Raw genomic sequence first — 11,852 nt, forward strand, 5'->3', positions numbered from 1 at the left:
CTTAATTATCATGAACTTAGTCTTAAATATTTACAATATGTCTTGTAGATCAAATGGCCAACGTAGTCCTCAACTTCAACGCATTCCTAGAGAAAACCAAGCTGAAAGACGATGGCAGCAACTACACAGACTGGGTCTGGAACCTGAGGATCATCCTCATAGCTGCCAAGAAAGATTATGTCCTACAAGCACCGCTAGGTGATGCACCTGTTCTCCCTGCAGAACAAGACGTTATGAACGCTTGGCAGGCACGTACCGATGACTACTCCCTCGTTCAGTGCGGCATGCTTTACAGCTTAGAGCCGGGGCTCCAAAAGCGTTTTGAGAGACATGGAGCATATGAGATGTTCGAAGAGCTGAAAATGGTTTTTCAAGCTCATGCCCGGGTCGAGAGATATGAAGTCTCCGACAAATTCTTCAGCTGTAAGATGGAGGAAAACAGTTCTGTCAGTGAACACATACTCACTATGTCTGGGTTACATAACCGCTTGACTCAGCTGGGAGTTAATCTCCCAGATGACGCGGTCATTGACAGGATCCTTCAGTCGCTTCCACCGAGCTACAAGAGCTTTGTGATGAACTTCAATATGCAAGGGATGGAAAAGACCATTCCTGAAGTATTTGCTATGCTGAAATCAGCAGAGGTAGAAGTCAAGAAGGAACATCAAGTGTTGATGGTCAATAAAACCACTAAGTTCAAGAAGGGCAAGGGTAAAAAGAACTTCAAGAAGGATGGCAAGGGAGTTGCCGCGCCCGACAAGCAAGCTGCCGGGAAGAAGCCAAAGAATGGACCCAAGCCCGAGACTGAGTGCTTTTATTGCAAGGAAAGTGGTCGCTGGAAGCGGAACTGCCCCAAATACTTAGCGGACAAGAAGGCCGGCAAAACGAAAGGTATATGTGATATACATGTAATTGATGTGTACCTTACCAGTACTCATAGTAGCTCCTGGGTATTTGATACCGGTGCGGTTGCTCACATTTGTAACTCACAACAGGAGCTGCGGAATAAACGGAGAATGGCGAAGGACGAGGTGACGATGCGCGTCGGGAATGGTTCCAAGGTCGATGTGATCGCCGTCGGCACGCTACCTCTACATTTACCTACGGGATTAGTTTTGAACCTCAATAATTGTTATTTAGTGCCAAGTTTGAGCATGAACATTGTATCAGGATCTCGTTTAATTCGAGATGGCTACTCATTTAAATCCGAGAATAATGGTTGTTCTATTTATATGAGAGATATGTTTTATGGTCATGCTCCGATGGTGAATGGTTTATTCTTTATGAATCTCGAGCGTCATGCTACACATATTCATAGTGTAAGTACCAAAAGATGTAAGATTGATAATGATAGTCCCACATACTTGTGGCACTGCCGCCTTGGTCACATAGGTGTCAAACGCATGAAGAAGCTCCATGCTGATGGACTTTTAGAGTCTCTTGATTATGAATCATTTGACACGTGCGAACCATGCCTCATGGGTAAAATGACCAAGACTCCGTTCTCAGGAACAATGGAGCGAGCAACCAACTTATTGGAAATCATACATACTGATGTGTGCGGTCCAATGAGTGTTGAGGCTCGCGGTGGCTATCGTTATGTTCTCACCCTCACTGATGACTTGAGTAGATATGGGTATGTCTACTTAATGAAACACAAGTCTGAGACCTTTGAAAATTTCAAGGAATTTCAGAGTGAAGTTGAAAATCAACGTGACAGGAAAATCAAGTTCCTGCGATCAGATCGTGGAGGAGAATACTTGAGTCACGAGTTTGGTACACACTTAAGAAAATGTGGAATAGTTTCACAACTCACGCCGCCTGGAACACCTCAGCGTAATGGTGTGTCCGAACGTCGTAATCGCACTCTATTAGATATGGTGCGATCTATGATGTCTCTTGCCGATTTACCTCAATCTTTTTGGGGCTATGCTTTAGAGACTGCCGCATTCACTTTAAATAGGGCACCGTCGAAATCCGTTGAGACGACACCGTTTGAATTATGGTTTGGGAAGAAACCTAAGCTGTCGTTTCTAAAAGTTTGGGGATGCGATGCTTATGTCAGGAAACTTCAACCTGAAAAGCTCGAACCCAAATCGGAAAAATGCGTCTTCATAGGATACCCTAAAGAAACTATTGGGTATATCTTCTACCTCAGATCCGAAGGCAAGATCTTTGTTGCCAAGAATGGATCCTTTCTAGAGAAAGAGTTTCTCTCGAAAGAAGTAAGTGGGAGGAAAGTAGAACTTGATGAAGTATTACCTCTTGAACCGGAAAATGGCGCAACTCAAGAAAATGTTCCTGAGGTGCCTGCACCGACTAGAGAGGAAGTTATTGATGATGATCAAGATACTTCTGATCAAGCTCCTACTGAAATTCGAAGGTCCACAAGGACACGTTCCGCACCAGAGTGGTACGGCAACCCTGTCTTGGAAATCATGTTGTTAGACAACGGTGAACCTTCGAACTATGAAGAAGCGATGGCGGGCCCGGATTCCGACAAATGGCTAGAAGCCATGAAATCCGAGATAGGATCCATGTATGAAAACGAAGTATGGACTTTGACTGACTTGCCCGTTGAACGGCGAGCCATAGAAAATAAATGGATCTTTAAGAAGAAGACAGACGCGGATGGCAATGTGACCATCTATAAAGCTCGGCTTGTCGCTAAGGGTTATCGACAAGTTCAAGGGGTTGACTACGATGAGACTTTCTCACCTGTAGCGAAGCTGAAGTCCGTCCGAATCATGTTAGAAATTGCCGCATTTTATGATTATGAGATATGGAAAATGGACGTCAAAACGGCATTCCTTAATGGTTTCCTTAAGGAAGAATTGTATATGATGGAACCGGAAGGTTTTGTCGATCCTAAGAATGCTGACAAGGTGTGCAAGCTCCAACGCTCGATTTATGGGCTGGTGGAAGCATCTCGGAGTTGGAACATTCGCTTTGATGAGATGATCAAAGCGTTTGGGTTTACGCAGACTTATGGAGAAGCCTGCGTTTACAAGAAAGTGAGTGGGAGCTCTGTAGCATTTCTCATATTATATGTAGATGACATACTTTTGATGGGAAATGATATAGAACTCTTGGACAGCATTAAGGCCTACTTGAATAAAAGTTTTTCAATAAAGGACCTTGGTGAAGCTGCTTATATATTAGGCATCAAGATATATAGAGATAGATCAAGACGCCTCATAGGTCTTTCACAAAGCACATACCTTGATAAGATATTGAAGAAATTCAATATGGATCATTCTAAGAAGGGGTTCTTGCCTGTGTTACAAGGTGTGAAATTGAGCTCGGCTCAATGTCCGACCACGGCAGAAGATATAGAAGAAATGAGTGTCATCCCCTATGCCTCAGCCATAGGTTCTATTATGTATGCCATGCTGTGTACCAGACCTGATGTAAACCTTGCCGTAAGTTTGGTAGGAAGGTACCAAAGTAATCCCGGCAAGGAACACTGGACAGCGGTCAAGAATATCCTGAAGTACCTGAAAAGGACTAAGGAAATGTTTCTCGTTTATGGAGGTGACGAAGAGCTCGTCGTAAAGGGTTACGTCGACGCTAGCTTCGACACAGATCTGGATGACTCAAAGTCACAAACCGGATACGTGTATATTTTGAATGGTGGGGCAGTAAGCTGGTGCAGTTGCAAGCAGAGCGTCGTGGCGGGATCTACATGTGAAGCGGAGTACATGGCAGCCTCGGAGGCAGCACATGAAGCAATTTGGGTGAAGGAGTTCATCACCGACCTAGGAGTCATACCCAATGCGTCGGGGCCGATCAAGCTCTTCTGTGACAACACTGGAGCTATTGCTCTTGCAAAGGAGCCCAGGTTTCGCAAGAAGACAAGGCACATCAAGCGTCGCTTCAACTCCATTCGTGAAAATGTTCAAGATGGAGACATAGAGATTTGTAAAGTACATACGGACCTGAATGTAGCAGATCCGTTGACTAAACCTCTCCCTAGAGCAAAACATGATCAACACCAGAATTCCATGGGTGTTCGATTTATCACAATGTAAGTAGATTATTGACTCTAGTGCAAGTGGGAGACTATAGGAAATATGCCCTAGAGGCAATAATAAAAGTATTATTATTATATTTCTTTGTTCATGATAATTGTCTTTATTCATGCTATAACTGTATTATCCGGAAATCGTAATACACGTGTGAATAATAGACACCAACATGTCCCTAGTAAGCCTCTAGTTGACTAGCTCGTTGATCAACAGATAGTCATGGTTTCCTGACTATGGACATTGGATGTCATTGATAACGGGATCACATCATTAGGAGAATGATGTGATGGACAAGACCCAATCCTAAACATAGCATAAGATCGTGTAGTTCGTTTGCTAGAGTTTTCCAATGTCAAGTATCTTTTCCTTAGACCATGAGATCGTGTAACTCCCGGATACCGTAGGAGTGCTTTGGGTGTGCCAAACGTCACAACGTAACTGGGTGACTATAAAGGTACACTACGGGTATCTCCGAAAGTGTCTGTTGGGTTGACACGGATCAAGACTGGGATTTGTCACTCCGTATGACGGAGAGGTATCACTGGGCCCACTCGGTAATGCATCATCATAATGAGCTCAAAGTGACCAAGTGTTTGATCAGGGGATCATGCATTACGGTATGAGTAAAGTGACTTGCTGGTAACGAGATTGAACGAGGTATTGGGATACCGACGATCGGATCTCGAGCAAGTAACATACCGATTGACAAAGGGAATTGTATACGGGGTTGTTTGAATCCTCGACATCGTGGTTCATCCGATGAGATCATCGAGGAGCATGTGGAAGCCAACATGGGTATCCAGATCCCACTGTTGGTTATTGACCGGAGAGCGATCTCGGTCATGTCTACATGTCTCCCGAACCCGTAGGGTCTACACACTTAAAGTTCGGTGACGCTAGGGTTATAGGGATATGTATATGCAGTAACCCGAATGTTGTTCGGAGTCCCGGATGAGATCCCGGACGTCACGAGGAGTTCCGGAATGGTCCGGAGGTAAAGAATTATATATATAGGAAGTACTATTTCGGCCATCGGGATAAGTTTCGGGGTTATCGGTATTGTACCGGGACCACCGGAAGGGTCCCGGGGGCCCACCGGGTGGGGCCACCTGTCCCGGGGGGCCACATGGGCTGTAGGGGGTGCGCCTTGGCCTACATGGGCCAAGGGCACCAGCCCCAAGAGGCCCATGTGCCTAGGGTTTCAAGGAGGAAGAGTCCTAGGAGGGGAAGGCACCTCCTAGGTGCCTTGGGGAGGAGGGATTCCTCCCCCTTGGCCGCACCCCCTAGGAGATTGGATCTCCTAGGGCCGGCGCCCCCCCCCCCTTGTCCCTCCTATATATAGTGGGGGAAGGAGGGCTTTCACAACACGCCTTTGGTTGCCTCCTTCTCCCTCTCCAACACCTCCTCCTCCTCCATAGTGCTTGCCGAAGCCCTAACGGAGTACTGCAGCTCCATCATCACCACGCCGTCGTGCTGCTGCTGGTGCCACCTCCCTCAACCTCTCCTTTCCCCTTGCTGGATCAAGAAGAAGGAGACGTGGCTGTTCCGTACGTGTGTTGAACACGGAGGTGCCATCCGTTCGGTGCTAGAATCTTCGGTGATTCGAATCACGTCGAGTACGACTCCCTCATCCACGTTCTTTGAACGCTTCCGCTCGCGATCTACAAGGTACGTAGATGCATCTAATCACTCGTTGCTAGATGAACTCCTAGATGGATCTTGGTGAAACCGTAGAAATTTTTTTGTTTTCTGCAACGTTCCCCAACATGTGCCTCTTCATAGCTAGACCATACTTCACAACAGCCCTCTTGAATTGACCTCTTCCCCTAAATGTCATGCCTAGGCTGGAGATAGAAATTGCAGCCTTGCTATCAAATCTGGGAAATCTTGATTTCATCCTAACTGAATTTCCATGCTCATCCTCATCATAACTGTATTCCTCACTAGAATCCATGTATGGGGTGTCATTTCCTTCATCCATTTCATCTACAGGAATTATCTGTGTTGTACTTTCTTTCACTTCCTTCTCTTCATCTAGTGGCAACTTATGTCTGAGCTTTCTTAACACTTCCTTAGCATGCTTTCTGAGCTCCTCTGCCTCATCATCTTCCCCTGAGCTGTCTTCCTCTCTAGGGCACCAATCCAGATCTTCACATTCATCACTGATTTCATCTTGTGCAACATCCACTAAAGGAACATCATTTTGTTCCTTCTCTTCTCCACTTTCATGCTCCAGGTCCTCCTCAACAGAGCAATTTTCATGCTCATCCTCCCAATCAATGTCAGTGTTCTCTTCTGCCCTATCTTCTTCTGCATTTGAAACATCATTTTGTTCCTTCTCTTCTCCACTTTCAGACCCACTGTCCTGTCCATCTTCAGCACCATTATCTTCATAATTCACATATACATCCACAACACCACCATCTGTAATGCACCTGTCCATGAAATGCACATTAGCATCAGTGTCCGACCTTCTCAGCCCATCTCTAAAAATTTTTCCAGGAAACAACCAGTACATCCTGTGATTTTCAGTAAGCTCTTGAACATGGTAAGCCATCATTATGTCTGCAAGCTGATCCCTGACAGTTGCTATGGTAACAATGTCCCTCTGAATTTGTGTGACTTGTATATGACCACCAACATATGACACACACTTCCTTGACTTCTCAAATTGGCCATTGTAAAAGAACTGAATGCCTAACCAATCTAGCTCATCCATTGCTTAACCTACAGCAAGCAATGAACAATTAGAACCTAAAGACATGAGCTTTTTCTACTTTCTACAGCAACTAGAGCAGATAACAACTATAGCAACTGTAGCAAGTAGAGCGGGAAGGGGATGGGACTCACCTCAGTTCGTCTGCGCCGCCGCGGAACCAGTCTGACCCCTCCCTACAGCATCGGTCGCCGCCCCGTCGACGGAGGCATCGAACTAGGGTTTGAGGAAGGGGGCAGGAAGCGGCCGTGGGAGAAGCAACACCTCGAGAAAGATTCGCCGTATGCACCGCTGCCGTAGCCGCCAACAGCACTCCGACCAGCCTTGCTCGCCTCAGATCACCGCTGCCTCGACAGGGCCAGCGACGGCGACAGAGAGAGGAGAGGAATGGGGATTTTTTTGGTTCGAATCGAACCTGCGCCGCATCTTTATCCAGCCTGACCTGACAAGAGGGCCCCACCGAGTCAAAACCACCATTGACCACTGCCACATCAGCTGCGGGTGAAGACAAACCGGCCAGGGTTTTTTTGTGTGTCCGGTTTTGGTTTGTTTAGGGGGTGGAAGAAGCCGAAAATAAGATGAGGAGGTAAAGTGAACCACCCACTTTATTCGGGGTAGTAAAATGGACTTTTTTCTTTCTCAAATACTTGTTCAATATTTTTCAAATATTTGTTCAATAGTTTTATATACATGATCAACATTTTTTGAAATACTTGTTCAACATTTTTCAAATACTTGCCCAACATGTTCAAAATATTTGTTCAAGATCTTTCAAATATTTTTTGAAGAGTGTTTTGTGTAATATATATATTTAGAATATTTTAGAGTATAAACAAAAGAAAAATAAAAGGTGCGGATGGACTAGGCCTCTGACAAGGATAAGTATCCACACAGCAAAGAAAAGTCTTCTTCCTCCTCCCGTCGGCGCCGCCGCGGATCCGCCCCGCCTCCGATGGCATTTGGCCTGTGGAGGTGCGGAGGATCTTGGCCCCCCGCCGGCGGGAGGGACCCTGTTCTCATTTTTGCTAGACTGAACATCTTGGTTGGGGCTGTGTGGCGGCGGCGATGTCCCTTGGTAGCAATAATGTCTCCCACATCCCATCCCCGTCCCGATGGTGCGAATAGCGTTGTTGAAGGATGTGTGGAGGTGTGTCTCCGTCGGATCTCATGGGATTTGGTCGGTGCTGGTCTTTGATGGATTTATTTGGATCCAGTTTTTGTTCGTCTTCGTTCGTGTGGTTTCAGGCTTGATTTTTCCGATCTACAACTCCCTTCATCGGCGATGGTTGCTGTTCTGGTGTGCTCGTCATTTGGGACCTTAGCACAATGACTTCCCAACTGTCTACTACAACAAAGTTTGCGCAGCTCCGATGATGGAGGGGCGATGACGGTGGCGCGCCATTGGCTCGCTCCAGTGCTTGTAGTCGTCGCTAGGTGGTCCATAGACCTGGTTGTAATTTTTATTACCTCTTGTGTTCTCTGTACTGCCATGATTGATGAATAGATTGGAAATTTCTCTCTCAAAAAAAGAAAGAAAAAACTAAAATAAAAACGTGAAAGAAACAAAACAGAAACCAGGCTGGTCTTTCCAGTGCGCGTGAGCCGGCCCAACCGGGGTTCCGTTCAGCATGGGGTTCGCTCCTGTCTCGCTTACAATGCCAGACATAGGGCGCCCTTGAGATCAGGGCAACTTAGAGAGAGAGATCAAGGCTTATCCCTCCCGCCCTTTTCTCTCGGTTAGTTAATTAGTTTTGACTGAGATCAGTTGCAACGATAACTTGGGAAGCCGCCGCGCCTATATACGCTCCGCCTCCCTCTGCCCCGATCGCCCATTCGCCCCCAACCCACAACCAACCCTTCCTCCTTCCTCAAGCGCGTCAGCTCCTCCGCCCCGGCGACCCGAGCGAGATGGTTTCCGCCGACGCAGCTCGCAACGTCGTCGGTATCATCGGGAATGTCATCTCCTTCGGCCTCTTCCTCTCCCCTACGTAAGCCCCCATCCCCCCTCCTCTAATCCGCCGCCTCTTTTGTAGACAGTCTAGAGTAATCTATATTCATGGATGGTGGTTGTTGCAGGCCGGTTTTCTGGCGGATCATCAAGGCCAAGGACGTGGAGGAGTTCAAGCCGGACCCCTACCTGGCGACGCTGCTCAACTGCATGCTCTGGGTCTTCTACGGCCTCCCCATCGTCCACCCCAACAGCATCCTCGTCGTCACCATCAATGGGATCGGGCTCGTCATCGAGGGATCCTACCTCATCATCTTCTTCCTCTACTCCACCAACAACAAGCGGGTGCGTACTGCCACATCCCTAAATCTAATCCCCTCGCCCGTTGGGTTTCGTCTAGATAGAACAAGATCTGGCCCTAACCCATGCCCGTGCGTGTGTGCGTTCGTGCTTGCAGCTGAAGATGATAGGCGTGCTCGCCGCCGAGGCGGCGTTCATGGTGGCCGTCGTGCTCGGCGTGCTCCTCGGTGCCCACACCCACGAGAAGCGCTCCATGATCGTCGGCATCCTCTGCGTCATCTTCGGAACCATCATGTACGCCTCCCCACTCACCATCATGGTACGTACCTACACCCTCCTTCCTCATGAATCGATCGTACGTGTGCATGCATGCACTCTTTGATCCATGCTTTAAGCCCTTGATCCGTTTGCTCTTAATTCTGGAGGCGCAGCTGTTATTTTATTTCGTTTCATTTGTTTTGAACTTTGTTAGTTGTGTTTTAATGCATGCCGTTCTGGTGGTATAGAGTGATAATATGCATCGTTTACAAGACATGCGTGGTTAATCTGCATGCATGGATCTACTAGCTCTTTGGCCCAAGTGTCTTTGAGTGGCTAGATGAATGCATGCTGCTCACCTCACACAGTAGATGTACTCTCCACACACAAATTATTTTACGAGACAAGATGTTGCCTTGTGTACATTTTCTGTATTTTGTGGCTAGATTCACGTAGGGGTCTGGCTTCACACACCCAAGTTATTTCAGAAGATGCACACCGTTCAATTTACGTAGATCTACTTCAGACATCCAAGTTATTTCACAAGATGGTGTTTTGTGTGCACATGTTTGGTCAAAAAAGCTCAAAGGTAACGCAACCCCTGCGTGTCCTTTCCTTGTGGATCTGGACTTGCATGCCGTGTAAATAGCTATAGCCAGCCAACCAAACTTTCTGTTGCACCCGGCCGCCAAAATCTCGTGTTAGCTGTTGGAGTGACGGGTCCGCAATCGCATGGAAGAGCCGTTCATGACATGACTAAAAACATGTGATCCAGCACTTCATCACAAACGTATGTGCCAATGCCCCGAGGATGCATGCATGGATATAGTGCGTGCATGTTCTCTTTTGTTTCTTGTGATCCTTCACTCTTGCCAAACCTATGAGTTATGATGTTAATTAACCAGTGAGTTTGTGTACCTACTCATTATATTTAGATCAGGAATTCAATGAGTCAGCCTTGTTAATTACCTACGTACGTACGTGTGCTCTTATTACCTGGTGATGTAAGTACTACTAAGATAAGATTGCAATACTTGATTGCAGGGTAAGGTGATCAAGACCAAGAGTGTGGAGTACATGCCATTCACCCTGTCGCTGGTTAACTTCCTCAACGGCTGCTGCTGGTTGGCCTACGCGCTCATCAAGTTCGACCTCTACGTCACGGTCAGTACATACATACATACATACATATACACATCTCAAACAAGTATACCGATTAAACCTAGCTAGCTAGAATTTTCTGCCTCATCGATCTAACTGCCATTCATGCATGCAGATCCCCAATGGCCTCGGTGCTTTCTTCGGCCTCATGCAGCTCATCCTCTACGGCTGCTACTACAAGAGAACCCCCAAGGAGGAGAAGAGCGTCGAGCTGCCCACCAGCAACCCCGCTGGAGCCGGCAACGTCTCCGTCACCGTGGACAGATAAGCATTGGCTTGCAGCAGCAGCAGCAGCAAACTCGCCGTCGCCAAGTGATTCTGGTCCGGCCGGCGGCCGAGATTTTAGCCCTAAACATTTTGAGTAGTTAAATTCCGGATGATCGACGCTTCAACAAGTGTGGTGTGCTAGTCTTTGTTATGATTAGCTAGTCTTGATCGAGTGTGCGTTTCGTGGTGTGCCCTCGTGCAACTTAGAACTATATTCGTGCAGAGGAGCAGACTGGAACTTAATATATGTAGCCGAGTTGTCCCGAATAATAATTACACCACGCTTGTAACGTATGTGTACACTCGATCGGAATCTATTCTTACGCGATGATACAATATGTTTATGAATTATTTCTGCGAGGCTCAGTTGTTAAGACCGTTCGTTGTTGTGGAACCACAATTTTCTAACGTCTGCTTCCCTTAACACCACCACCATGCTGTCTTGGGAACGTGACGGCAACCCTGTCGCTGAGCCACGATAATCTGTGAAAAACGACGTCTACAAGTAATTTTACAGGGATCTCGTGTTTTTTTGTTTTAGAGAAAAAGTGCTACAGCCCTGTCCCCATCTTGTATTACCAAAAACAAGATTTTTTTGCTTGTTGGCATTTTTTTTGTGTGTGTACATTTTGTGCGGATCTCCTGATTTTGTACTTGAATTTTGGTTGTCATTGCTCATTTAGACAGACAAATACCGAATGCGTGTGATGCTCCTTTAGCGTTTAAGCACAAAAACCTAGATTGCCTTTTTTTTAACCCCCAAAGCGTAAACAATAGCTCTAAGGTATTTTATATTAACGTAAATCAACACACACACACACACACACACACACACACACACACGCACACACACGCACACACACACATTCATTACACTTTAGATAGTATTTTCTTTTTTCTTTTGAGCATCTTTCTGTTATTAACTCTATCATGAAAGAGCAACCAGACGAAGATTTTCTTTCTGGGCCTGCTAACACTCTTTTGGGCCATTTAAAGATAATTTGAGCATCGTGTTGACCTTTCATCTTGTTGTACATTTTGATAGAAGAGTATCTTGCTCCAAACCAAGGATAAATCCATTTGCCCATAGCATGGCCACTGAATTTATGAAGAATAAGATCCTGAAGATCATTGGAACGATTGAATGTCTGGGTAGCTGGAGTCTGAAAATTGT

General features: G+C 46.4%; 1 protein-coding gene across 2 annotated transcripts; it reads left to right on the forward strand.

Annotated features, from left to right (window-relative positions):
* The first annotated feature begins 8,594 nt into the window (after positions 1–8,594).
* On the forward strand, positions 8,595–10,928 carry LOC125524778 (bidirectional sugar transporter SWEET6a-like). Of its 2 annotated transcripts, none has more exons than XM_048689807.1 (5): positions 8,595–8,732; positions 8,821–9,041; positions 9,163–9,311; positions 10,295–10,414; positions 10,527–10,928. In XM_048689807.1, exons 1-5 carry the CDS (start codon positions 8,653–8,655, stop codon positions 10,677–10,679), a joined length of 723 nt encoding a protein of 240 aa, XP_048545764.1. In that variant the 5' UTR covers positions 8,595–8,652; the 3' UTR covers positions 10,680–10,928. The 2 variants fall into 2 exon arrangements, with proteins under 2 accessions (XP_048545764.1, XP_048545763.1); XM_048689806.1 differs by having other exon boundaries at positions 8,821–9,037; positions 9,150–9,311.
* The last annotated feature ends 924 nt before the right edge of the window (positions 10,929–11,852 follow it).

The sequence above is a fragment of the Triticum urartu genome, chromosome 7, assembly GCF_003073215.2.
Source record: "Triticum urartu cultivar G1812 chromosome 7, Tu2.1, whole genome shotgun sequence".
NCBI classification, from domain to species: Eukaryota; Viridiplantae; Streptophyta; class Magnoliopsida; order Poales; family Poaceae; genus Triticum; species Triticum urartu.

Excerpts from the sequence above, each read along its gene's own strand:
- LOC125524778 (XM_048689806.1), top strand. The coding sequence starts at position 8,653 with ATGGTTTCCGCCGACGCAGCTCGCAACGTCGTCGGTATCATCGGGAAT. Across the intron at positions 9,038-9,149 it reads ACTCCACCAACAACAAGCGG|CTGAAGATGATAGGCGTGCT; the intron begins GTGCGTACTGCC and ends TCGTGCTTGCAG. Across the intron at positions 9,312-10,294 it reads CCTCCCCACTCACCATCATG|GGTAAGGTGATCAAGACCAA; the intron begins GTACGTACCTAC and ends ACTTGATTGCAG.